Here is a 25,687-nt window from a genome sequence, read left to right as displayed (position 1 = left end):
ATTAATATAGAAAAGGTGGTGTCATCTATTTCTTGGATTTTTCTATCCCCTCTGCACTGTTGTTTTAAGTTGTGTGATGATTTGTGTTCTAGTTTTAATATTAGATATTCATGTCATCTGCAAAACAAAAACTAAAACAAAACAAAACATAATCAAGAAAATTGTATGTAAGTATACTTTGTTTTTTTTTAAAGTATAATGTAATCTATATACATGTAAATAGACTACATGTATATGACCGTTTGTAAATAAAAGCTCTTTAAATTTTTCTTATTATGCTTTTTTTTCTTGATATCAACCATTTTTGTTGAAAATAAACTGACATTTGTTTGCTAATAATAGCATTTTATAAAGATTTTCATGAATACAGGGCTATTAAATAATTCATTAAAGAAGAAAATACGATTTTACTTGACAAAAAAAATTCTTTAAACTTTCATATATGATGTCCACTGCTCAAAGCGTTGACTAAAAAGCTTTACGGAAGTAACCACCAGATTGCCTCGAGTCGTAATTTTTTTTCAAAAACATTTATACTTTTATAGTTATCCTTTTGATCGTTCTTACATGAACTTTCTTGTCTCTTACTTGAAATACAAGCAGTCATTGTGAACTTTGACCTGTTGAGCTCTTGACTCACAAATGAGATTTGCGATCGGAAACAAGCGATTGAGGAAGACATTTACCCAGTCATAATGTTTACAACAATGCAGTCTGGTTCAGATGTCAAATCATGACGTCAAAAATATCCCTTCAGTCAGATACAGAGATACAACTGATTAACTCAACTACCTTTAGAAATAAAAACAAACTCAAATCACCTGAGCGGCTTCTTCACAAGCAACGACGAGAGTCCTCCTCCTCTACTTCTTCCTCGACAACATCTTCTGGCAGTTCTGAGGTAAGAGGGCTAAATTACTATGTGGTAGTCATAGGGATGTTTTAGCTATACACTTGAAGACGCATTTTTTTTTAGGAAAAAGTTTATTCACTGTTTAAAAATATTGAAACTTTATTACATTATCAGATTAAAATCTGTTCCGCTGAAAGGGGGGGGGGGGTCAATCTGTGATATTAAACAAACCCTTGGCAGATGAATAGCATACAAATTATTTCAAATAGGTGAGTTTTTCTGTAGGTAAAATTCAGCTTTAAATATTAAATTGCAATACCAATCGTTTAATCTCTTCTTAGGTTGGCTTAAAAGTTATTCACATTAGCATTTTTTTTTCATTGTTTTGTTTTAAAAAATAAAATTTGGTTGAAGTTCATTTACCGGTAAATGCAACTTCAGTAGTTTTTATCTTTTCTTTAATTGAATAAAACAATGAATTTGTTTTTGCAAAATTAAGCAGAACTACACTGTGCAAGGCAGATGATATTGTTTCGTGTTTGATCAAATTATTCAAAATAATTATTAGTTTTTTCTATTTAAAATATATACATGTAATGGACCTGGTTTTTCTCATTTTGTCGACATCAGTTTATTATTTTTTTTTTTATCATCGGCATTTCCTCGAGTCTAATTAATCTACAGTTCTAAAGATGAGTAAAAACTATATCATAACAGGGTTACTTTGAATTTGCTAGAAATATTCATTGTGGTGAGGAAACATCTAAGATCTCTATCTTCTTTATATGTGTAATTGTACCCTTGTGTTTTTTACGACAGGGAGAGATAAAATGGGGTTCATTTAAATAATTATATGTCCATGTCATGTCTGAAAATTCTTGTGGGGTAAAGTCGATCAGTTTTAGGTCTTTTTACCTCTCAATGAATTGTTTGACTAAAATTAGGCACTTTATTTTGAGTTAATTGTGAGTCAATTCATGATAAACTTCATAACTCTTGAAAAAATATGTTCATTTATCTCCATACTAGTCTAAAACAACAACCAAAAATAAAATTAAAAAAACAAACCAAAAAACAAACAAACAAAAACATGGTAATCATATAATCATGGAGTCTATTTGAAACACTTAATGTTTTAGTGTGTTGAATAGGTGTGGTCAGCTCATATATAAATTATTTAAAATTGAAAAAAATTACATTTCCTTCCCTATAATTACTGATATTCGCTAATGACCCAAGTGTCGCTAAATCAAGGAAGTTTTTATTTTCAACAGCATTCATTATCTGGAGGAGATGAACCGGACAGTTCCATTCAACTTTGTGAGGTGTGCGACCTTGATAGAACCTTGTTTATTATAGTAACCATTCCACCTCCACGGAAACATCGAGGAGAATATTATCATGTGGTCAGTCACGTGACAGAGGAAACTAGTGAAATAAAGTGAGTGCAAATTATTTGAATTAAGTTTTATTATTTATACAGTAGTTTCTTAAATTGTACACATGTTGTAAAAGTCATAGATGCCTTAGGACAGATCCCCTGTGATAGTACATTTTGTTGCTCTTTACATGTTTTCGCAGGCGACATTTTATACCTTGTGTCACACATTGCTGTCCATCGGTACATATTAATTGACACTGACAAAAATAAATTATACATGCCATATATATATATATTTCTCCCTGCAGAATGAGCGAAATTGTACCTTGCATCTGCTTCTTTGGAGTAAAAATGACGATCCTGTGCAAAAAAAAAAAAATCCTTTAGTGAACATGCAATAGCATGATAATGACAATATAGTTTTCTATTTGAAAACCATATCGTATATATACTAACGAAATATCAGACACTTCAAAAGAAATATACCTACGTGATAAATCTTTGTGATGTAATATCAACTCTATAAATTTCAGAAAACTGAAAAAAGTCCTCAATTTTAAAGGACTTGTCCTGTGTTTTTAAAAAATCCGTAATATTATGAAAAATATTATCTACAACTTTGTTTATTAAAATACTGAATAAAATTAAGGTTGTTGTACATGTAAGGATATTTTAAAAGAAATTTAGAGTTGAAATTCAAATACGGCGAAATGTGTATTTCAATCGGTTTTCGGCGCCATACCACTTTGACCTTGACCTTGACGTTTTACTTACTTTTAAAAGACTTTAACCTTCGCCATAACTTTTGAACAGTTGCAGCTAGGGCTTTCAAATTTCACAGGTATATTCCTCGAGACAAGTCCTTTCTTTGGGTACCAACATTTTTTAACTTTAGGCCTGGATTTTGACTTGCATTTGAGAAACTTTAACCTTCGCCATAAGCTGTCATACGGGGGCATCCAGGCGCGTAGCTGCCTATACGCAAGTGCGTACACATCATTTTCAAAAAAAAAAAAAGAGAATTATTCGGAGAAAAAATCTCAGTACCACGAACAAATATTCGTGTTTCAAATTATTCTGTGTCATACTGTTTCGATTTAAATTTTGAATTATCATGGCTGTATGATAAAATTTGAAATTCTTTATTTAATCACTTCCAAATCCAAATAAATCATTCACTATTTTGTCATTGTTCTATCATACATTGACATTTTTTTAAAAGATCTTTGAGAAATTAAATTTCAACCACATCGTTGAATACTATAATCTACTAGTATGATTTACAATACGATATTTTTTGTTCATAATTAAAATTTAGCATACGTGTTTTTAAACGTTAAAAAAATTATATGATACCAATATATCGGTTATATTTTTAGCCTCAGGCTCAACTACATGTACAATAAGTTTCCATGGAAGTTTTAACTTTGTTAAAACAATAAATATTACTATGTCTTTTATTTTACTATCATGTCTCTTATTTCCCAAACAAAAGCTAAATGGCATAATTCTTATTTTGCAAGAAAATGAATGAAATATTTGGTAAAACTCAGCAGCTTAATTCTAGGCCCTCATCAGCAGGCACGTAGTATCGGGGGGGGGGGGGGGCTCCACCCCAACTTATTTCCAAACCTAACCTTTTACTATTGAAAATGTACATTGAAAGGGTGAACCCCCACTGTTTGTTGTAAAATTGTTAATTCATGGTAATTTGGTAATGTATTAATAAACTTTGGTTCGTGAAAGTTGGACCCCCCCCCCCCCCCCCCGAACAAACACACACAAAATAAACACTTCAAATTTTGAACTTTTTTCTCCCTTGCTTTTCAAAATTTTAAAGTTGTAATTTTTTCCTGGCTGGCAGAAACTATATTACGTGCCTGACCAGAGCCCTTGACACACTGAGGGGCCTCAAAACCCCCTACCCCACCCCCTGCCGTTCTCTGCGTACACATCATTTCCATTCTGGCTACGCGCCTGGCATCAGTGTTTCACAAACACATCTTGTTTTTCTAAATGCTTGCAGATATTGAGCTGATTTTTGTTATATCTTGAGCGTATCTTGATGAGTTACAGATCAAGTTTGCATTTCGTTCCACTTCAATGATTTTGATGGAATTACGACCTTTTCAATTTTTCAGGGTTTTCCGCAATTTTTTCTAAACGCTTGCAGATATTGAGCTGAATTTTAGCAAGTGACTTTACCTTGATGAGTTAAGTTCGCGTTTCGTTCCGCTTCACCGATTTTTGACGGACTTATGGCATTTTCAATTTTTAACGGGAACCAGATTATACTTTCCGGTAGGGGACTAGTATTGCTAATGCAATACTCTCAGAATGATTGTTCTATATCTTTTCTTAACTGTGCACAGAAAGCTTTAATATGAAATCTTATACTATTTTTCACTTATGTATAGTGAATGTATCGCAATTTTTCGCCACAGGCAATACTAGTATTTTTATATACCGTTTGATGGACAATCTACAAAACGGGAAATATTTTCAGTACTTGTTTTTATTCGTACTTAGTGAATACTATATCCAGCTTGAAAATTGAGAGTTACTTTAATTTTATACAACATCTGTAGCCTTTGCTTATTATTAAAACACGCCATACCTTCTTTACGCCCCAGTTAAAAACGTGACACCTATTTTTTTATTTTATTTTATTTTTTATTTTTTTTTTTTTTTGTATCGCTATTCAGTAATTTCAACCCTTTCTCATTTATTTTTCATTAATTCATTATAATAAAATTTTTGACGTTATACGACTGCCAAAACATATGAAATGAAATCGATAATGACAAAGGGATATGGTCTGATTAAAATACTATAGATATGTAATTTGGTAATTTTTCTCTATGAAATGAAATGACTGAAAAGGCAGAAGTAGTCCTTTCCGCTATAGTTTATAAGTTGAGCAAATTGAATTTTCTTACCAAAATATTCCGGTATACGTAATTTTCAACCAAAATGAAAAAGCTGAAAATAACAAAAAGAGAATGATCTCAGTATTCTCAACACAATACAAATTTGCGATCAGGACATAAAAACCGACCCCTGGAAACTCCAGAGATTGAATCAGATGCCTATGAGGAGTAAACATCCCCTGTCGATCGGTCACACCCCGTTGAGCACTATATATTGATCAGGTAGACGAAGTACGATGGCCGAACAATGAGTATGAAAAAATGTAAGCTGTAATATAACCAAATGATAGCTTGTATTTGCAAACTATAACTCCCATATGAAATTTTCGAAATACTGACTTTAAACGAGGTTGTTGAAATCCCTGTAACATCTACTTATTTGCCAGTACCTTCCCCCAACGCACATCGAATACGTTTGGATACATAAACACGTGATAGTGGAATAGTATACGATAAACTTAAGATAAGCTGGCTTTCTCAACACTTTATACATCCAGGCCCTGCGATAAATAAAACCCCCAACCTATTTGACATAATAGACAACTGCTTCTTAATAAGGATGGAGCGCGCAGTTTTTCCTATCTTCTCATTGTCATATACAAACTTACTTAAGCTGCAAACACCATTGTGATTCAGCACACAAGTACATGTACTCTGAAGCTGATTTTTAAAAAAAAAAAAAAAAGAAAAGAAAAAGAAAAAAAAAGGTGTCTGGATTCCTCATTGACAACCAGCAATCTGTTGAAATCCAGGGATCTAAATGTGCCTCTTTATTAGCAGACCTGTTCTTGTATATTAATGAAGCAGAATTAATAAAAAATCTTTGCATGAAAAGAAGACGCCCCATGCAGTCCAACAATCTATTGTTTAAAAAATCTTTTCAGGAGGTATGATAGAATCATTCGAATTAACAGCAACGACGTCAAGAACACTGGTCCCCAAGCCTTGAGAGATATCCTCCAAACAGAGCTGAGTAGCCCGAAAAAGTGTGTCAAGTATAGGAACAGGACGACACTGGTAGTGTATACTTTCTTTCCCACCAGAGGTGGGATCAAGTGCCTAGGAGGAGTAAGCACCCCCTGTTGACCGGTCACACCCGCCGTGATCACTTTGTTTTTAGCTCTACTGGTGAGAGACCAGAAGAGCTTATGCGATAGTAAGGTGTCCGTCGTCCGTCCGTCTGTCTGTCTGTCTGTCTGTCCGTCTGTAAACAATTTTTCAAAATGCTACTCCTCCTACAGTTTTGGTCTGATTTCAGTATAACTTGGCAAACAAGTAGACTACATTAAGATACATAATTCTTTATATTGATTTTCTGATTTCGATGAACATTGTTGCCATGGTTACTAAAAATAGAAATTTCCTCGAAATACCTTCAAAATGCTACCCCTACAGTTTTGGTCTGATTTTAGTATTACTTAGCTCACAAGTAAACTACACTAAGATACATTATTCTCTGTACCAGTTTCGGATTTCGATGAACAGTGTTGCCATGGTTACTAAAAATAGAAATTTTAGTCTGATATAATAATAAATCTTGCCACAAAAGAGACTAAACCAAGGATCATTATTCTGTTTATTGCTGTTGCAAAGTTTCAAGTCAAAGTGCTAAATTTTATCTTCCTTTATAAATACAACCAGTAGAGCTACAGTCTCGTCAGAGACTTCTGGTTGATAAATAGAGTAATCAAAATTAGTCCATGTATTTAAAAATGGCCTAACAGTTGGTATAAAACATTTAGTCAAAATATGACCTAACAATAGGATGTAGTTGCAAATGAGGCCATTGTAACGTTAACAAAATGCTAACTTTAAACTAAATTGTGGAAAGCCCTGTCACATCAACTTCTTAGTCAGTAGCCTGTTTCGGTTTGAAAATTGTAGCACTTAGAACATGTTCTTGCCTAACCTAAAGAAAAGTGGAAAACCTGAATGGTTTTATTCAAATTATTATCAATTACCCAAAACCTTTTAGGTCTCTCTGGGTTTTGAATAGATGATACTTAATAAGATACATTTGTATTTTTGTAAATTTACAAAATTCTTGGAGTTCTTAAATATTAATTCATCTTTCTTACAAAAACTTTCATTCAGACTTTGTGGCGCTGGAGTAGAAAGGATATATCAGAAATTTGCGTACAGCTTAGCTTTAAGACTAAGAAACAAGTCCCAAAAGCGACATTTTCTTATCAGCCTACTAGAAAGCACGGGAAATTAAGAATGCACGGAAAAGTCATTGACAAATTAATTCAAGTGGAAGCCATATCAGGGACCTATGTACGATTCCAACCACACACAGGAACCTTGATAGGTGCAACGATAAACAAGGACGACGACCTAAAGTATTGTAAGTATCTCTTCATTTGCAACCACGTTTCTAAAGGACTGTAAACGATACCATTGTTTCGCCACCTACAGGTCAATTTTCAAAAGTCATCATATTCGAATTATTTTTAATTGATATAGATATTTTAAAGAATTTTTAGAAAATTTGAATTATCAATGATAAGAAAGAGAGCTAAATCTGTATTTTTGGTAAAGAGTGGAGGCGTACAGGGCAAGGACAAACTTCCGCTCTGAGACAACTGAAGATACTTCTGAATTCTGAAAGTTCATAAAAAATTATATTTTTTGCAAAAATTTGGTTGTCAGTATCATCTTTTACACATTCGATTCCCCTATTTCGTTGAATTATTTATTGATAATAAATAATTTATTTTTCAATTATGTTTTAAAGCTATGTTAAAGAAAAAAAAGACACTCCTGCGTGATTCGAAATCAGTGACCAGTTCAAATGATACTACAACTATAAATGTTTAAATTTTAAATAAATTGATCTGATTTCATAAATTTAACTTAAGTAAAACATATTTAAAATTTTCTTAAATATTTTAAAAGTGTCCATTTATCCATACACAGATTATTTTAAAATCAGGACACGTTTTAAATTTTTTTTTCAATGGATAACATGCTTTACTCCTTTGTCAAATTGTAATTAAGAGAATTTTATTAATTGAAACTAGTACTGAATTATTACTTTGCCTTCATTTCGAATCCATTAGCAAAATTTTCAAACATGTTGAATTACGTGCATGTAAAATATAGGCAGGAATCGAGAGTTAACGTGTTTAGTTCTTCCATCCTCTCTCTTACTCCTAAGGATTGCATGGCTCGCGCTAAAAAGAGATACACGTACATGTATCTTTAAAAAAATCGTTTATAATTTTTTTTTATTCTCAGTTGTGAATTGTCTCAAATTTTGCTCCGTAATATATTGAATCAGCTTGGTCATTTATTTTTATATTTATCATTTGCTGGTAAAATGTCTTACCATAAAAGGAAAACATCAATTGCAAGGAGAAGCTCGTTTTCATTTAAGGTTACAACTTGGTTTTCGTTGTAGACTTGTTCAGCTTCCAGTTTTACTTCTGTACAGTGAAGTGGGCTAAACAAACAGTTACAAGAGAAGTGTGCACCATTAGCTGTCGAGCAGACGACCAAGCTTATGACGTAATAGGGGACTTGGACAACAAAGAACTTATTTTAATGGTAAAATTAATTTGCATAGCATTTTTCAGTCCTAATGAGTTGGCGTTCATATCCTTTCTATATTTCTGTGTATTTTCCAATTAAAATTCTTTATATTTCAAAAATTAAAAAAAACCCAGACAATACTATAAAGAAATTAGAAACACAACACTGACTTATTAATAAGTGTACCACCACGCACATGATACGCGCGTCAGATATTTATTTATCATAAATAGATAAGTTTGCATTGAACAGAATAATGTCAATCTTGGTACAAAATTTCAATGATTTCTTTGAAGCTACAAATGAAAACAAATAGTTAGCTGCGCCTCGGTTGACAATGAAAGTTGAACAATGTCATTACCTAGTAAAACATTTTAATGCTAACACTTGCTTGATCAGAGATGCTCCAACACAACCTCCTTGCATAAATTCCAGGATTATAAATGTTCACCATTCTTTTATTTACTGTTTTGTCACTTAGTTTTTCTTGTTGCTATTTGTGCTGTTTTATGAAAGCTTTCCTTTCCTTTATTTCTTTAGCAAAATGTCTAACATTCCATTAGAACCTTTTTCAATTGATCGAATTATCAACTGGCGATGAAGGGAGTTAATTAAGTTAGGTAATTTTCGTACCTTGAACACAAAGTTTTACGCCTATGCCTCTGTTCTATGCCTCACAGTATTAAAGTTATGAGCCAGACGCTAATAAGCTAACAAATGGATGGACGGACAGATGGACATGGACAACATACCGTAATACATCCATCTTGGATGGGCGTATAAAAAGTTAAAAACCAAGTTTCCTAGCTCCCTAGTGTAACACTGAATTATAATCCCTTTCAGGCTCAACGACCGATTTCAATAGAAGACCCAGACGAGCGATTTTTTATTTTCTACGAAATTGAAGAGACCGAGGACAATGTGTTTGAACTTCTTTTGTATGAAAGTATGCTCTTAAAATAACATCTCAATACATACAAGTTATAATAATGAGTGCATAACTATTCTTGAAGCAGTTGAATGATTTACAATTTTCTTGTTTCTTATACTTTAGATCAATGTGTGAAATATAGCGGTGCTGAAAAGCGTCTCAAATTAGAAGAATTAGGAATGTCAAAATCGAAGTCCAAGAGATCATTCATTCGACCAGTGCCACAATTTCGATTTGATTTACCACAAACATTTCTGGAGCGAACACGGAATTTCGGCATGCGTCATAAATGTGGTCTATGCTGCCTGTGTTCTCCGACAGATGAAAACATTCACGTGACTTATCTTGATGGTATAGGGTCCTGTAATGAATTCAAACTAGAAAGTGAAGATGACGTTAGAAGATTGATGGAGGATGGGAATGGTGATGAAATAGATGCATGCATACATGTATCACACACACCTATGGCGATTGATATTTAGGACTTCTATAAAATCCTTTTTTATCCTTTTCTACTTTGCCTCTGTATACAATGACAAGGAATCGAAGTAACAAGTAAACGTAAATCAAATTGTTTATTAAATGCTTAAATTTTCTATTTCAATATTCATACCATAACACAAACATAGGACAAATCAATAAATAAATTTACTTCCATTCATCAATTTCTACAAACAGTAGTAATGATGAATAAACACATTCTTTATAAACATACATATTTTTTTTCCTTAGAAAATACATAGCAACTACACATTGTTTTTAATAATTTTCTGAGATCAAAACATGGTCAAATTAAATTTTCACATAAAAATGCTCTTTAAATAAGCTCATTTTATTTAAATATAAACAAAATCACTTCTTACTTTTAATAAATAGCCAAATATTTTTTGATTCAAAAAATATTTTTGCTGTTCCTGACTTATCTATGATTAAATCAACGACTGGATCCACTTTCTTTGCCAATTAACTGTGATTAAAGTTCCTGCTTTTTGTTTAACCTTTCACCTCACAGCCTGGGCCATATGGAGAGGATTTAACATCAACTTGAGTGCAGCCCCCTTCAAATTGGCCCCTCGCAGGTTTGCTTCTTGTAGATCACAACCAGACATATCACAGTTCTGAAAAGGATAAGGAAAACCACGTACATGTTATATGATATAAAATATAGAATGAATATACATGAACACATGCACATACTTTATATTTTTACCATTTCTTTCACATAACCAATCAATTCATTTTTTCTCTGGTCCCATCTGATGACTTCATTACTCAGTAATTAATTTTTTTTTGTTTCCACTTGTTGATACATCTTTTGATACATAATTAAGATTTAATTAAATGCTGAACACAACTTGGTAAATAGGCATACACCATATTAGTTTTCCAATTTCTGATATTAACACGGGGGTTATACCCTTCACATTCATTACACCTGGTTGCTTTCTTGTCACAGGTACCTGCTTGGAATGGACGGCACATGATCGTGTTGGTTATCTTGCATTACCTTTGTTTACATTTTATTGCAGTTTATGTGTATTTCTGTTTGTTTTTTGTACTGCACTGACCTGTGCAACTGATGTTATTTTTTTGGTTACTTTTTCTTCTGCCATAAAAGAAGGACACAGTTACTTTTTGTCACCACCAAGAGTTTTACAATAGCTATATAGAATACGTCTGTCCACACCGGTGAAAACAGATTACACTGAACCGTGACCAAGTGAACGGCTTATATAGGGACCGTACAGGTAAAGGAAAATGCAGAGTAAAATGGCAGACAAACAGAGATCTCTGCCTTTTACAAACTGTGTTCAGCTTCATGGTGTTTAACTTTTCTTCTCCAAATTACAGTTTTTAGAGATAAAAAGTCTCCAAGTTTAATATTTGGAAAACAGTATTTTTTTTCATTCAAAACTATTACCATTTCCTTTACCTATCTTTGCCAATACAGATGTAATGAGATGTTCATCTTTAATTGTAAATCCTTGTTTTTTTTCCCATTTCTCTATCAATACAGTTGCAGTGAAATATTATTGTTAGGGTGAGTTAAATCACTGTTTCAGTGTTTCTATCAACCCAATTATATCAAGAAATTAAACTTCAAGTAAAACCACTTCTTACCATAACTCTTACATGTATCAATAATAAATTCTGACATGTGAATTTCAAATTTTAAGTGACCTCTTTGTGGTGTTGAAAGAGATTGTTGCTATCACAGAGACTTAAACTTTAGAATTTATTTATTGCTATTTATTTTCAAGCATTTTTACCAAAATATGTCCAAATATTACCTACATATTTTCCAATGCTGACATTAAGACAGTGATAAACCCCTTTATATATGAAAGTCAAGTGTGTGGCCACCTCCTCTATTCTGTGTAACATCACACATTTACATTCAGTAGTTCATAGTGTCTGAGACAATTCTGGCACAAGATTTCCAATATTCAAAATGTAAATTTAAAACATAACATTTAGTTTTCTGAGTTTTAAAGGCTATAGATACATTAGAGCCATGGTAATTCATGCATAATCAGTGCTCAATGTACAATATATATATATATATATATATATATATATATATATATATATCATGAACCATAAAAAAATAGTATCTTACTGAAATGGCATAAAATCCAAAACAATCAATTTTGGTATGAAGTTGACTTATTTTTATGCGTACCTCAAGATCTGCCCCAGCTAATACAGCCCCTCTGAGATCACAGTTCTGTAAGTTAGCATTCTTTAATGTTGCCACTCTCAAATTCACACCCGCCATGTGACTTCCTTCCAAATTCACACTTTTCATTAGTGCACCTGCTCAATTAAGTTACATGCACTGAAAATGTTTGTTATGTTTTCTTTATTATCATTACTAAATACTCATACTTAGAAGGGAGACATTCTTTTCTTTTGCAGTGAATAACTACTATATTCTGATTTTAATTTTTTTCCGTTCATTAACATTTGGTAAAATTTTAGTATTTGTTACATGCCAAATCATTCTAGATTAAAACTTGGTCAGATTTCTTCAATAGCTAGTACATTTGTACTATGTAATATTTTACAACCTGAATGAAAGAATAATAAATGATAAACAATAAATTACCAGTGATCCAGGAATCATATTGTTGGACAAAAACAAACAATTTACCTTCCATGTTGGCACGACTTCCTGCAGGGTCCTCAAAGTTGCATCCCTTTAATGAAGTGCCTTCCATATTTGCACAGAGCATTTTCACTCCCAGCAAGTTAGCAGACTGTTGAAATGAAAACTGTATTTACTATGTATCATTTTATTTCTATCAGAGAATGGGCCTGGCTTTGAAGTTGCCTAATTTTTCAATTAATATAAATTTTAAAAAGTGTACATCGACATTGCATACTTTTTTTTTTTTTTTTTTTTTTTTTTACATGTTTTAACGATTACAGACTTTAATCAAGTACTAAAATGCTATAAAACCCATCCTGTTCCAGCTTTTCCTGTACTTTGTGTAGTTTTGTCTTTTAATGTCACCATAGACAGTAGCCTTGGTAACCTCATAAAAAGGATAAGGTCAAACTTGATTGTAACTGTGAATCTATTCAAATTATGCATTATAATTGTAGATTACATTTATTTTACCTTTAATTTTCTAAATTAGCTTCTTGATTATAAAGTTATTAAAAGAGATGTACATGTACTAAAACCACATTTATTCTATCAAATACCAAACCATTGTGCAGTATATTGATAGATTCAGGTATCATTAAAAATGCTGTATCATTTCAAAAATACAGTAGTAACAGTACAATATGGTACATGTACAGTGTATCATACTCTTTCATCCTTAACAGTATCCAACCATAGGTGCAATATTTTGGCACAACGAATTAGCTAGCTCATGAATCTAATATTGATCACACACAGAAACTTAAGAGTAGTTTTCAAAAAAGGACTTACATCAAGAACAGCATGACACAAATCCGCCCTCTCAAAATTACAGTAGGATAAATTTGCTCCACTCAGATTGGCATTCTTGAGAACAGCGTACTTGAAGTTGATATATCTCAAGTCCAGTTTGGAAAGATTTGCATTTGTAAAATTCATACCCTGAATTTAGAAAAAAAATTATAATTTTTGTTTTCAATTTTATAGCTAAATTTGATTTACTATTTTAAAGTTAGATATTACATCTTGATTTCAAAAATCAAAAGAACATTACCCCATAAATAAAACCGATACTTTCAGCCCCAAAACCAAAACAAAGTCAAAACTGGTACAAAAGCTAACTTCAATGATATATGCAAATGACTGTCAAGTAATATACATTTACATGTATTTTCCCTCAGATTAAAATGTTACATCGAATATTTATTGGTTTAAACATGACATATTATCTCAAACAGTTCCCAGTAAAAAGAAATCACTATCAAATTTGTCAGTTACTGCCTAGTACGAAATATATTGGTTTGATAAATCTCATAGACTGCTTAGCTTCTGTTCACCTTCCCAACTACGAAATTGATAAACCTGATTTATTTCCATAGACAGTCACTAAAAAATGAAATATGAAGATAACGAACAGTATTCAAGCTCAAAGTCCATTAAAACAATACAAATCAGGAGCAAAGCAAACACGAACCTTCAAAAACATCAGACGTTGGATCAGGTGCCATCTAATAATAGTATACAGACCTGTACTTGAAATAAGGAATTGTGTAATGACATTGAATTGAGAATTTACCTGACATCGAAGTTCCTTATTGGTGGGGGTGGATAACAGTCGCAGAACAAATTCTCTCCTTGTGATCGGTGTGCTATCATCTGGTACTTGGTTTTTCTGATATAAAATATAAATAGATATGAAGCAAGTCTAAGGGGATATCATGTGTCACTAATTTGTTAATAATTCTAATATGTGACCAAAGAAATCTTTATCTCTTAATTGATATTCACAGTATAGATCCTTACAAATAAATATTATCCTTCTTAAAGTAGAAACATAAATACATTGAACTTAATGGATCTTTACATTTTTATTTAAACTCTACCTCAATGACATCTTCCAGATTTTCCATCAAAGAAGTCAGACCAAAAAACTTTGCTTCTTCTAGGACACCTTTTTGAAGAATATGATTTCAATAAATGTTTAATAAACTAAGTTATGTCCAATATCTCTAGTATGCAATGACTTTCTGATATATGTTTTTTTTCACAGATTTTTGTCATTAATTGGTAACGCACTCATTAAAGAATGACCTATTTCACTACCAACAGAAACAAAAAGGTTCAGTGGTACAATTTTTGTACTTTATTTTTAGATCTTAGTTGAACAGTCCACCCTCCCACTATAGCAATTTAATCCCATCCATGCAAAACCATGTAACAATTTTTATTTGTGAACTGCTAGAAACTATGCAAATACTAATATGGTGCTCTGTTCATAGAAAAACATCATAACAATCATAACGTAACACACATGATTGCCAGGTTAATCCTTCAGATCAATACATAACATGCTCTAAAACAATATACTGTACATGGTTGCCTATCTTAAATTTATCTCAGAGTATTCAAAATTTAGTATTTTTGTAGCACTTGGACTTATTAACACAATCAAGAATTTATGTCTCATTGTCTACTTTTAAATTCAGCATGTTTTAATGAATCCATATTTTGGCAGTGAATACAAATAAATGCAAGACTCATTCCAAAAAATATTACAAAGTTGATAACTTCATCCAATTTTCCATTAATGATACCTTCTGGATTAATGTCTTTATCAAGGATAAGTTGACCATGTCGGAGGTAGTTGAGGATTGGTTCAAAATATCGGGGACTTCTGTCAATCAAATAAGCTCCAGTAACATCTACGCTGCTGTACCACTCTGATCATGTCCAAAAATACAAGAGAGATTTTCAATGTTGAGAATACTTTAAAATAATTTATGTTCAACTTCTCTATAAAAGAAGCAACAACTGCTATATGGAAAATGAATTTATACTACGTACCAAAGGCTATCACAAAATTCAGAAATACACCGTATGCATGGTTTTAAATAAGCAGATCTGAGCATTTACAGTCTTCAACAATTCTTTAACCTTAATCTGAATTCATAGATACAAAAAACAAATCTTTGGATCTTGCAGAATGTTTCAAAATATGGGGAAAAAGTTATTTCTCTTGTGTTTAAATAATTAAAAAAGTTTAAGGAACAATTAAAATTGACTTACGATCTTCATCACAAAACATTCTGGCAAGCATACTTTCTGGTTCTTGTTGTGTAAGGGTACTCCTGTTATGGAAAAGCATAAATGTGTTACTGGAAATACATGTACTAGTGAAAAAGGATACTGAAAGCTAAAATTAGTGAACTGCACTATTTTTACATGGGTAAGCATGGATAATTTGAAATTGCTTGAAGATAATCTGAATCCATTTAGGTCATGAACCTGACAACAGAGATGCTACATGTTCAAAAATATTACCTAGAGCTGCCTCAAAAATATCGACATTTTATATAGACATCTTCTTTTCTCAATTTTAACAAAATCTTTAATTTCAATATTAAATTATCATTCATTGCATAGATCAACAACATTTTAACTGGAAAAGTATAGACTGTGTAACCCTTTGTCTCAATATTATTTCAGTGCAGGTCTGCTCTGTAGCTTTGCTACTAATAATAAAGATATAAACATAATATATTTTTTTATTCTATGATTTTTTTAATTACCTGGTTGTGGTAAACATTCTGCCACCAACATTGAGAGTCACCCATTCTGAGCTACTACAAGTACACTTATTTGTAGTCCCTTCATTAGGGAGACGAGAGTGTCGCTTGCAATCATTTCTAGGGCTAATAGAGGAAAATGATCGTGGACGAAACACAACTCCTGACTTGGACGGACCTGTAGATGAAATGGAATTCAACATTAGTTTAAGATTATTCATTTTTGCTATAAATGTCTTGTTCACAGGTTATATTTTATGTAAGATTATGAGTCAAGTAACCTCGTAGAAAAAGATGAATGCAAGAGCAAACACTTACTTATGAAAGGTTTTCCATCTGAGAGATAATAAACATCATCATCCCTGTTGAGAAAAGATCAATTTCTTCTTTAAAAAGCAAATTTCTAAAACCAGAGCAGTTATTATTATCTAGGGACTGTGAATGCTAGAATGTATGTATTTAATTCTACAAGTATTATTATTTTCTGGCATTTAAAATGATTTCATTATCTGACATGTTGTAAAGAATTTCCAAGAACATATATGAAAGTGAAACCTAAACTTTTGAACCATTTGTTCTTCATTTAAATCATTAAAATAAAACACACAAACACACAAACAAGTACCTGACAAAAGCGATGTCATCTAGCACTGCCCCTTTGGCTGTGTACAAAATTTTGCCATCACAATCAAATTTTTGGCCACATTCTTCTAAAAGTTCTTTAAGTGTTTGAGTCGGTGGCACAAGCAGCAACTGTGATAAAAAACACATTTATGATTACATTCAAATACTGTCAAAACATATTTTTATAAATTGTTTTCAGAATACATAACCTCAAATCTCAATACAATCTCTCCAGAAATTCTAAAGTATTTGCCACTGCAACTAGCTGACTAGGTGGCAGTGGTCAAGTTTTCGGCCTCCCTACCCTCCCGTCTGCTGGTATGCCATTTTGAAATACAGTAATTCTCTTCATGACGGCTTTGACTGCAGAGATAAACTTAAAGGATGCATTTGTAATAGTATCTTAAAATCACACCAACAACGACAAAAATAGATCAATGCAAAGTATTCTATTTTTGGAAATAGTCGCTTATGTATCGTATAAAAGAAATTGACAAGTCGTTCCTATAGTATTCGTATCTTGTAAGATTTTGCTAGGTTGGACAACAGGTGCTTGGGGACAGGAGCCTCCGCCCAACCCCCCATCCCCACCCCAGAGAACTTTTAGTATTAGAGAGTGTAATTCTTTTACAAAAGGTTAGATTTAGTTTATATTTTGGATTTTTCAATTGTAATGATTTGTGAATATATTTTATTTTAAAAAGTTGAAGAATCCTTGGGGTACGGACCGCTGGGGGATTCCCGTCCCCAAGCACCTATGGGATAGACTAATTACTGTGACGGAAAGTTGATTCTTGGCCTACTTAATGTCCATGTGGGACAGTTTAGGGTTATCGATTGATTGTCTACATATATATAGTGCCACGCGTCTCTATTGTTTTTGTGGAGTTGGTAAATAAATCGGTTAGTGCTTGAACGTTGCAATATTCGATCTTTTCCATTTGTATTGTATGATTTTCCATTTATATTCTATATTTACCATTTGCATTGTTTAATTTTCCATTTGTATTGTATAATGTTTATTTGTATTCTATAATTTTCCACTGATGATTTATATTCTATAATTTTTCATTTGTATATTGTATAATTTTTCATTTGTATTGTATAATTTTTCATTTGTATTGTATAATTTTCCATTTGTATTGTATAATTTTCCATTTGTATTGTGTCATTTTCCATTGGGATTGTATAATTTAACAATACAAATGGAAAAGTATACGATATAAAAGAAAAATTATACAATACAAATGAGAATTTATACAATACAAATGGAAAATTATACAATACAAATGGATGATTATAGAATTCAAATAAAAATCATACAAGTAAAAAATCATACAATACAAATAAAATATTATACAATACAAATGGAGATTTATAGAATACAATTAAAAAAATTACAATACAAATGGAAAAAATATAAAAATTTTACATTGCAAATGAAAAATTATAGAATACAAATAGAAAATTTTACAATACAGTTGGAAAATTATACAACACAAATGGAAATTTGATTCGCGATTGAGAAAAGTCCTACCTTATATAAAGTAATATCTTTTTAATTTTGGTTATCTGAACTTATCAAAAATATGCCATATATAGCTTAAAAAATAGGAAAATAAAGGAGAAAATTTTCAGTGGTTGTAAATATACATGTATATCCAAGACTGGATTACATGAGTCCAATTTCGATCACATTTGCTTGGGGACGGGGATCCCCACCTCTGGGGTACGGAAAGCGAGGGTTGGGGGTTTCAAATTCCCGTCCCCAAGCATCTGTGACTACAGGTAGGTCTACTGTCTCGCTTTGAAATAAGGGAAAGAATGGTTGCAACGTTGCAGAAAAAATGCACCATCCGCGTAAGCGAAATAGGGACACTTGTAGTTTTTTCTGCAATGATTGCAAATGTTCAAAGAAATGAAGCACCATTTAGTAAACACGGCGGACAGGTCACGAAATCAGTGATGTACGCAAATAGAAAAAAATAGTTCAAATCATGGAATGTTTATGCAAGGATGATAAATTCGTCCGTGCTTCATTCTATTAAAGCGCCATTTGCAAAACACGGACAGGTCACGGAATCACGGATGTGTTCTTATCTTGGGGGTTGCCTGGTTGTATTGTTTAAATTTATTTATCCCATGTTTACCCCTTTATCCCGTGGATATGACTCATTGGATAATTTTTTCATATTCCACAGTTAAGTGCAGTTGTGACGTCACAATGGTTTTTGCGTTAGAGTGATGATGTAAAATGAAGTGGAGTCCTGCATAAAACAATGTAAAACATTCGTTGTGAAGTATTAAACATGTGATAAGAGGAATCTCCTATGATTTGTAGTTGGATATGACTTTTATCCAACTCGTTGTATGTTTTTATCCCCTCGCCAAGGCTCGGGGATAAAAAACACACAACTCGTTGGATAAAAATCATATCCAACTACAAATCATGATAGATCCTATATATCTGATTATTATAAATTATTCATATAAAGTGGGCGAAAGTACATAAACTATTGTATCAATTATTGATTCGTATGTTACATGGAAGAGCCATGAAACAGTTGACCTTTGACACTTCCTTACCTTTGACACTTCCTTAAAAAATCTTTCTTACAAAATTTGTTTTAAAAAACGGCACTTCCCTATATATACAAGTGAGAGACTTACTATATAGTCAGTGAGTCTTCTTTCCAGAAGAGGGCTATAAAGTGAACCTTCCCCAGAAGTTCGGCTACATAGTGACCCTTCTCCCAGAGAAGTCTCACTTTATAACCATTTTCCATGGGGGAGGGGGAGGAAGGAATCACTATATAGCCATCCCCTCTATATAACGAGCTCCCTTCCTTCAACTTAGTTTCCGAAATAGTTCTTTGCGGTTCTTGTATTTATGAAAACAGCTTATTCTTCTGTATTGTCGTTCCTTCAGCCTATAAAGAAACACTCTTCTCTGGGAAATTGTGTCAAGTATAATTTGTACTCTCGACACCCCCCCCCCCCCTTTGTCATCTAACACAGCAGATGACATTTGTTTTAGTTACATTTCATTATGATAGAAGTTTTTCAGACATATTTTTTTATAATTCAATATTTTGCGTCAATCTATTGTTTAATGAAATCATATTATTTAAACATTTATTTCTATCAAAAAAGAAACGATTTTGACAGAAAGAGAAAGCGGACTTTATATCCGTCGTGGCATTCCAATATATACAGTATGTATAAAATGGTTCGATCCTGTTGCAAACATATATTACAGGACTGACTATGTGAATTATTTTATTTATCGAGAAATGAAACTAAACAAGCATTCTGAGGGTATTGCATTAGCAATAGTAAGTCCCGGCAAGTGTAATCCAGTTCCCATTAACACTTGAAAATGCCATAATTCCGTCAAAAATCATTGAAGCGGAACAAAATGCAAACTTCATCTATAACTCATCAAGGTAAACTCACATACCAAAAATCAGCTCAACATCTCCAAGCGTTTCTTGGAAAACATGTGGAAAATCCTTAAAAATTAAAAAGGCCGTCAAAAATCAGTGAAGCGGAACGAAATGTAAACTTGGTCTGTAACACATCAAGATACACTCAAATACCAAAAATCACCTCTCTGCAAGCATTTAGAAGAAAAATGCGGAAAAATAAATGGAACAGACAGACAGAGGGACGGACGGACAGACTCAGTGGAAATCTATAGTCCCCTCCGGTTTCACCGGTAGGGGACTAAAACGACTTTATGAAAACCGAAGCTATAATATACAAATAGGAAATTTTGACAAGTACGTAGTATGACAGTTTCCGCTATTTATATTCGTTGAAAAGAAAACGAAAGTAGGATAATTGAACATGTATCCTACTACGTTTAGAAGTAAGTAAGTATATAGATGTAGAAAGAATAATAATATGAAATGTATATTCCCTGCATGGACGGCGCCTATTCTCTATTGAGAAGTTGCTGGCTCGGTTATACTCCCCCTCAAAACGAGCCATCAACTTCTCAATAGAGAATAGGACGGCACCATACATATTATACACTTTCAGCTAATGGAGAATCGCCTTATACGTGATTTCCATGTTTCCTGACTGTACATATAAACCAAATGTACGTATATATCTATAAGAATTAATATTGCTATAAATATTTTCATATCTTGTGAAATTATTTCCATGGGCACGAGACGCTTGGATGGTGAAATCACCTTTTCTGAGAATTTTTTTTTTTTAAGTTTAAAAGACAATAATCAACATCACACGAATTTCTACCTATCATACCTACATTCTGATATCTTATATTTCATTTTCCATTTTTTAATACGTTATAGAAATTTATTTCAGAAAAATTATCGTGTCTTCGAAAATTCTCAGAAGGGGATGGGAATGTACACCATCCATATACATCTTTACCTAATGGTTATTTCAAATATAATCAAAAAAAAAAAAGCATAGGGAATTTCAGTCTAAATTTATAGGATAATAATTTTTGAATTGGTTAATTTTTACACAGGCATAATTAATACAGCATCTTAACGTCCCAAGAGATGGACGGTGGTTCCACAGAGAAAGAGAACAAAATAAAAGATGATACGAGTAAAACTGCCGGTCACTTTGATGAAGACCATGGGGAGGTACCCAATGGGTTTTCTATGAGAATATCATCTACAGAAAGAAAAATTAAACCGTACGAACACGAAACAAAGAATGTGGAAAATACATATTTAAAAGCAAAAGAAGAAATTGAAAAGAGTTTGGTAAAACAGTTAGGGGAAAGAAAAGTGGCATCAATACATGAAACAATTAGTTCAAGCAATAACATTTCGTCCCCAGTGTCTACACCTTTATCGTTTTCCGAAAACGCAGCATTAACCAATGATATACAGAACAAGGTTTGTCATGAAAATAATTATTCTGACAAAAAATCGGAGAATTGGAAAAGAGAAGACCCTTTGGCGGATGAATTAAGAATTATCAGATGTCCTGAGTCAGTAGAATCAACTTCACAGCAGATAAAGACTTTCGAGAAAAACAAACTTTCAGAAAATAGTACCCGTGCTTCTATGAAAGTAACTAAAGACAATGAGAGTATAAAACTTATTACTACCCAGAACAATGCTACATGTAATAATCAACAAGAGGAGGGGGTGAGGTCTGGGATATTCAAATTTACAGGAACCTCTCGCACCATGAAAGAAAATAATAAATCTGAAAAGTTTGACACTTTTTTAAATGCACAGAATTTCAAAACTAAGTCACTTGATTTCAAATTGCCCCCTTCAGAGGAGATACGAAAACTATTCCCCGGAAGAGAAAGAGAAAAGGCCAAAATGGCGTGCAATCGTTGTAACAGTTGGTGCTTCTATTGGAACGTTTGTAGAGATTGTATGATGTTCCTCTGTGATTCGTGTACAGCGTTTTACCCACACACACCAGAACACACAACAATCAGATCCAAAGCATTTTCTGAATTTGGATGCCTCGATCACATACAGATCCTTAAATATTTTTGTCTTGTCTGCAACAGTCGCCGATGTGACGATTGTATTAATTTGGGGAGATGTCATAACCATGAATTAAAAGCTATCTTTGGAAACCCAGATCAAATCGAAGTTAGTATTGTTTGGTCAAAATACAAAACATTCTTAGTCTAAAAGACTTAATGTTAGAAAATATTTTATGCGTATGATTTTGCCTAAATGTTGTATATGTCCAAGTATATAACATTAGAGAGTTAAGATACATGTATAATTGCAATGGAATAAGCGATCCCAAGTTTTAATTGTTTGCCTTTTTTTTTAATTTTAAAAAGATGGTAAAGATGAAGTAAATGTATGAATGGTGCACATTGATATCTTATGTAATGAGCACTTGAAATGTTTTTGGGTTGGTTGGTGGGTTAAAAGTAGTTTATGATTGTACATGTAGCTATGTATAAATAACTTTAAAAAAAATATTTCACATTGACTGTGATATAAGTCGAGTTGGGAAGATCTATAAACTCACTTTTTTGTCTACCGTACTTGTATTGATCTGATGATTTGAGATTTATTGTACAAACAGCAATCAATTAAAGGTGCTTTCTTTTCGAAGTTCATAACTCATTATATAACAAGACAATTTTATAAAAGTACAATTTTTTTTGACAAAATTGCAGCAAAATTTGAGCAGAGACTTCAAGGCATGATTTTAATAAATCAGGGTATATTTTAGCCCAAACATTTCCATACATCAGCACAGGATGAATCTGTGCCATTCAGTTAAGCGAAAAGTGACAGTTTACTGAAATGTGACTGAATGATAGAGCTCTGCCGTTCAGCCACCTTTCCAGATCTTTCAGTGAATATTCAGTTGACGGAATGGCAGAGTTTCATCTTTTGCAGTTATGCGAAGCTTAACAAAGTATCTGTAGGCCCCTAGTAAAATTAAGCTTTTTAGTACATGGGTATTTTTTTATTCAAAATGTAACAGATTAGGTATAAGTAATGATTTTTTTTTTACTTTTTGTCTAGAGTACCGACAAGGTCCCTGCAGGAGTGAAGATAATTAAAGAAGAGAGTTCTACTCGGTGTTTGAAATCGTCTTCGATAAGGGGAAGTACTTTATCGGAACACTTTTGTAGGTATTGTCAGATGTCACAAAAACGTTACAACATTTGCGAAGATTGTATGATATACCTCTGTGAGGCGTGTATGGAGCGCCACCATCCTAATGACCACCCAATTTGTAAACAAGTACCATTCCATGTTTTTGCTTGTTCTAAACACAAACAAATTTGTCGTTACTTTTGCCATTCTTGCAATAATTTGAGATGTGATGACTGCATTGTGACAAATGAGCAATGCTCTGGACATGCTGATAGGCTTGTCAAAATACTGGACTATATTAAGCACAAAAAGGTGAGTTTTAACTTCAAAGATGAAAGAAATGAAATTGGGAACTTTGACATGCTCAAAATTCTCAAAAGATTCCAACGACTGTACACGTTTTATAATCATTATGCATTAATGAATTGACGAAAAAAGATTTGTTTAACATGTTTCTAAATTACAAGAGTTCATTTTAATCCAGGAATTTTTATTTAATTTATTCACCTAGGACAAATTTGATGAAGCAATACAACAGTTTTCTTCCAGAGGGTCTCAGTCCATTAATATGCTGTCAGATCGACTAGAAGAAATCGAGGAAACATTTTCGGTTTGTAGAATCCTTTACATTTTCTAATGAGAAAATGTTTGAACAATTGGGACCAGTTGGTTGGTTTATTATTTCTAGTACTTTCAATTAAAGCTTGAACCACAGTAAATGTATGAAAATTCAAAAAAAAATTAACGCTCTTTTTTAAATAAAAGATGAATGGAATTTTGAACAAGGAAATTTTGAAACAAGAATTCGCATCGCTTCATCAACTTATTACAGAACGAGAACACAGGATTTATCGGAATTTTGAGAAGGTACTACACTATTTTTGTTTTTAAGTTTTATATTTCATAAAATATAAACGGTTTCAATTTGAATAAATTTTAGATGGATAGAAAATGTTGAATGTTTAACATTCTCTGTTCCAAATCTTAAGTTTGCATGAAGCTCGCTTACTTTTGAACTCGATTTCTAAGGAATATGCGTCCTGTATGGAGAGGATCCAGCAATACAAAAGGCGGTATGGTTCGATCATGAAAGCTGATAGCGAACTAATATCGACATCTTTGCAGTATCTTGGCAAGGAATCCTTAATGGAATTTTACTTTGTAGGTCCACATACTTCTTTTACTTAAAAAAAACAACCATATATAGGTATCTTTTAAAAAGTACAAAATGTTTGCTTATTTTTTATAAATTCATTTACATGAATTTGGAATTGTACACGATGATTATTAAGTTATTGCGTGTAAATCGAATAGTACGGAGATGTTTAATTAGCATGTTTCTATGACACTAGTTATATAAAAGTATATTACATCCGTTTTTAATTGTTTCTGTTTTAGAGCAATGAAAAGATCTGGGAAAGGTGTGTGTGTTTCTTCTCATCATGAAATGAAAAAGATTTTACATTTCTATTAGTCGCCCGCGTGGCGCAGTGGTTAGAGCGTTTGCTCTAGAGTGCGGTGTAAGGAGTTGATCCTTACGTCGCGGGTTCGAATCCCACTGTGGGACGTGGAGACCGGTCCTTCGGATGAGACCGTATAAACCGAGGTCCCGTGTCGCAGTAGGTGCTGGCACGAAAAAGATCCCTCACTGCTCAATGGCCGTAAGTGCCGAGTATAGGACAAAATTTGCAGCTCTCCACCGGCAAGTGGTGGCGTCTCCATATGAATGAAAAATTCTCGAGAGGGACGTTAAACAACATACAAACAAACAAACAAACATTTCTATTAATTTTTTTAGAGCAATTACTAGAGTACAAATTAAATGTTTTATGATAATGTGCTAAATGTAGGTTGGATAAGCATAAGAAGAAATTGGAATCTCTACCTAGCCCTGATGCCCTACTGCATTCTCCGATTCTTTCTCCAATGTCTTTTTATGTAGAAAAATCAGAGCTGGATAAATCTCTACAATTCAAGAATATTGGTAATTGGTGACGCATTATTTTCATACTACTAAATATAAGCTCTCAAAGTAAATAAAATAAAGACAAATGTTATCTTTTTCCAATCTGTTTGAACCTGTTTAAACCATTGCATGTACTAAATTTGTATTATGAATAAAGATAAAATTAAAGA

At 32.7% G+C, this 25,687-nt stretch overlaps 4 protein-coding genes across 4 annotated transcripts in view; 3 read left to right on the top strand and 1 right to left on the bottom strand.

The window, feature by feature from the left end:
* Window positions 1-15,934, top strand: part of LOC133181029 (antiviral innate immune response receptor RIG-I-like) — a 48,338-nt gene extending 32,404 nt beyond the window's left edge. Inside the window, exon 16 of the mRNA XM_061315558.1 lies at window positions 15,923-15,934. Coding sequence (XP_061171542.1) covers window positions 15,923-15,927 — 5 coding nt within the window. The 3' untranslated portion in view covers window positions 15,928-15,934. The remainder of the gene's footprint in view (window positions 1-15,922) is intronic.
* Window positions 610-10,405, top strand: LOC133181034 (uncharacterized). Its single transcript, XM_061315563.1, has 7 exons — window positions 610-901; window positions 2,128-2,294; window positions 6,049-6,181; window positions 7,259-7,511; window positions 8,568-8,713; window positions 9,542-9,644; window positions 9,753-10,405. Exons 1-7 carry the CDS (start codon window positions 734-736, stop codon window positions 10,109-10,111), a joined length of 1,329 nt encoding a protein of 442 aa, XP_061171547.1. The 5' UTR covers window positions 610-733; the 3' UTR covers window positions 10,112-10,405.
* LOC133181036 (BTB/POZ domain-containing protein KCTD9-like) lies at window positions 10,385-17,410 on the bottom strand. Its single transcript, XM_061315566.1, has 12 exons — window positions 17,275-17,410; window positions 16,972-17,099; window positions 16,665-16,708; window positions 16,350-16,524; window positions 15,847-15,908; window positions 15,375-15,500; window positions 14,664-14,731; window positions 14,357-14,452; window positions 13,573-13,722; window positions 12,784-12,889; window positions 12,313-12,446; window positions 10,385-10,747 (listed from the first exon to the last, which is right to left on the bottom strand). Exons 1-12 carry the CDS (start codon window positions 17,320-17,322, stop codon window positions 10,631-10,633), a joined length of 1,254 nt encoding a protein of 417 aa, XP_061171550.1. The 5' UTR covers window positions 17,323-17,410; the 3' UTR covers window positions 10,385-10,630.
* Window positions 17,411-20,816: 3,406 nt separating this feature from the next.
* Window positions 20,817-25,687, top strand: part of LOC133181255 (uncharacterized) — a 29,603-nt gene continuing 24,732 nt past the window's right edge. The window contains exons 1-8 of the mRNA XM_061315789.1: window positions 20,817-20,845; window positions 21,478-22,576; window positions 23,477-23,863; window positions 24,063-24,161; window positions 24,317-24,418; window positions 24,581-24,712; window positions 24,950-24,972; window positions 25,402-25,535. Of these exons, the coding sequence (XP_061171773.1) occupies window positions 21,512-22,576; window positions 23,477-23,863; window positions 24,063-24,161; window positions 24,317-24,418; window positions 24,581-24,712; window positions 24,950-24,972; window positions 25,402-25,535 (1,942 nt within the window). The 5' untranslated portion in view covers window positions 20,817-20,845; window positions 21,478-21,511. The remainder of the gene's footprint in view (window positions 20,846-21,477; window positions 22,577-23,476; window positions 23,864-24,062; window positions 24,162-24,316; window positions 24,419-24,580; window positions 24,713-24,949; window positions 24,973-25,401; window positions 25,536-25,687) is intronic.

Source organism: Saccostrea echinata, unplaced genomic scaffold (assembly GCF_033153115.1).
Source record: "Saccostrea echinata isolate AGI-Se365-2 ecotype Australia unplaced genomic scaffold, CSIRO_AGI_Sech_v1 ptg000008l, whole genome shotgun sequence".
Classification (NCBI taxonomy): domain Eukaryota; kingdom Metazoa; phylum Mollusca; class Bivalvia; order Ostreida; family Ostreidae; genus Saccostrea; species Saccostrea echinata.
Note: the sequence above shows the minus strand (reverse complement) of the source record. Positions and strands in the feature narration are given on the sequence as shown.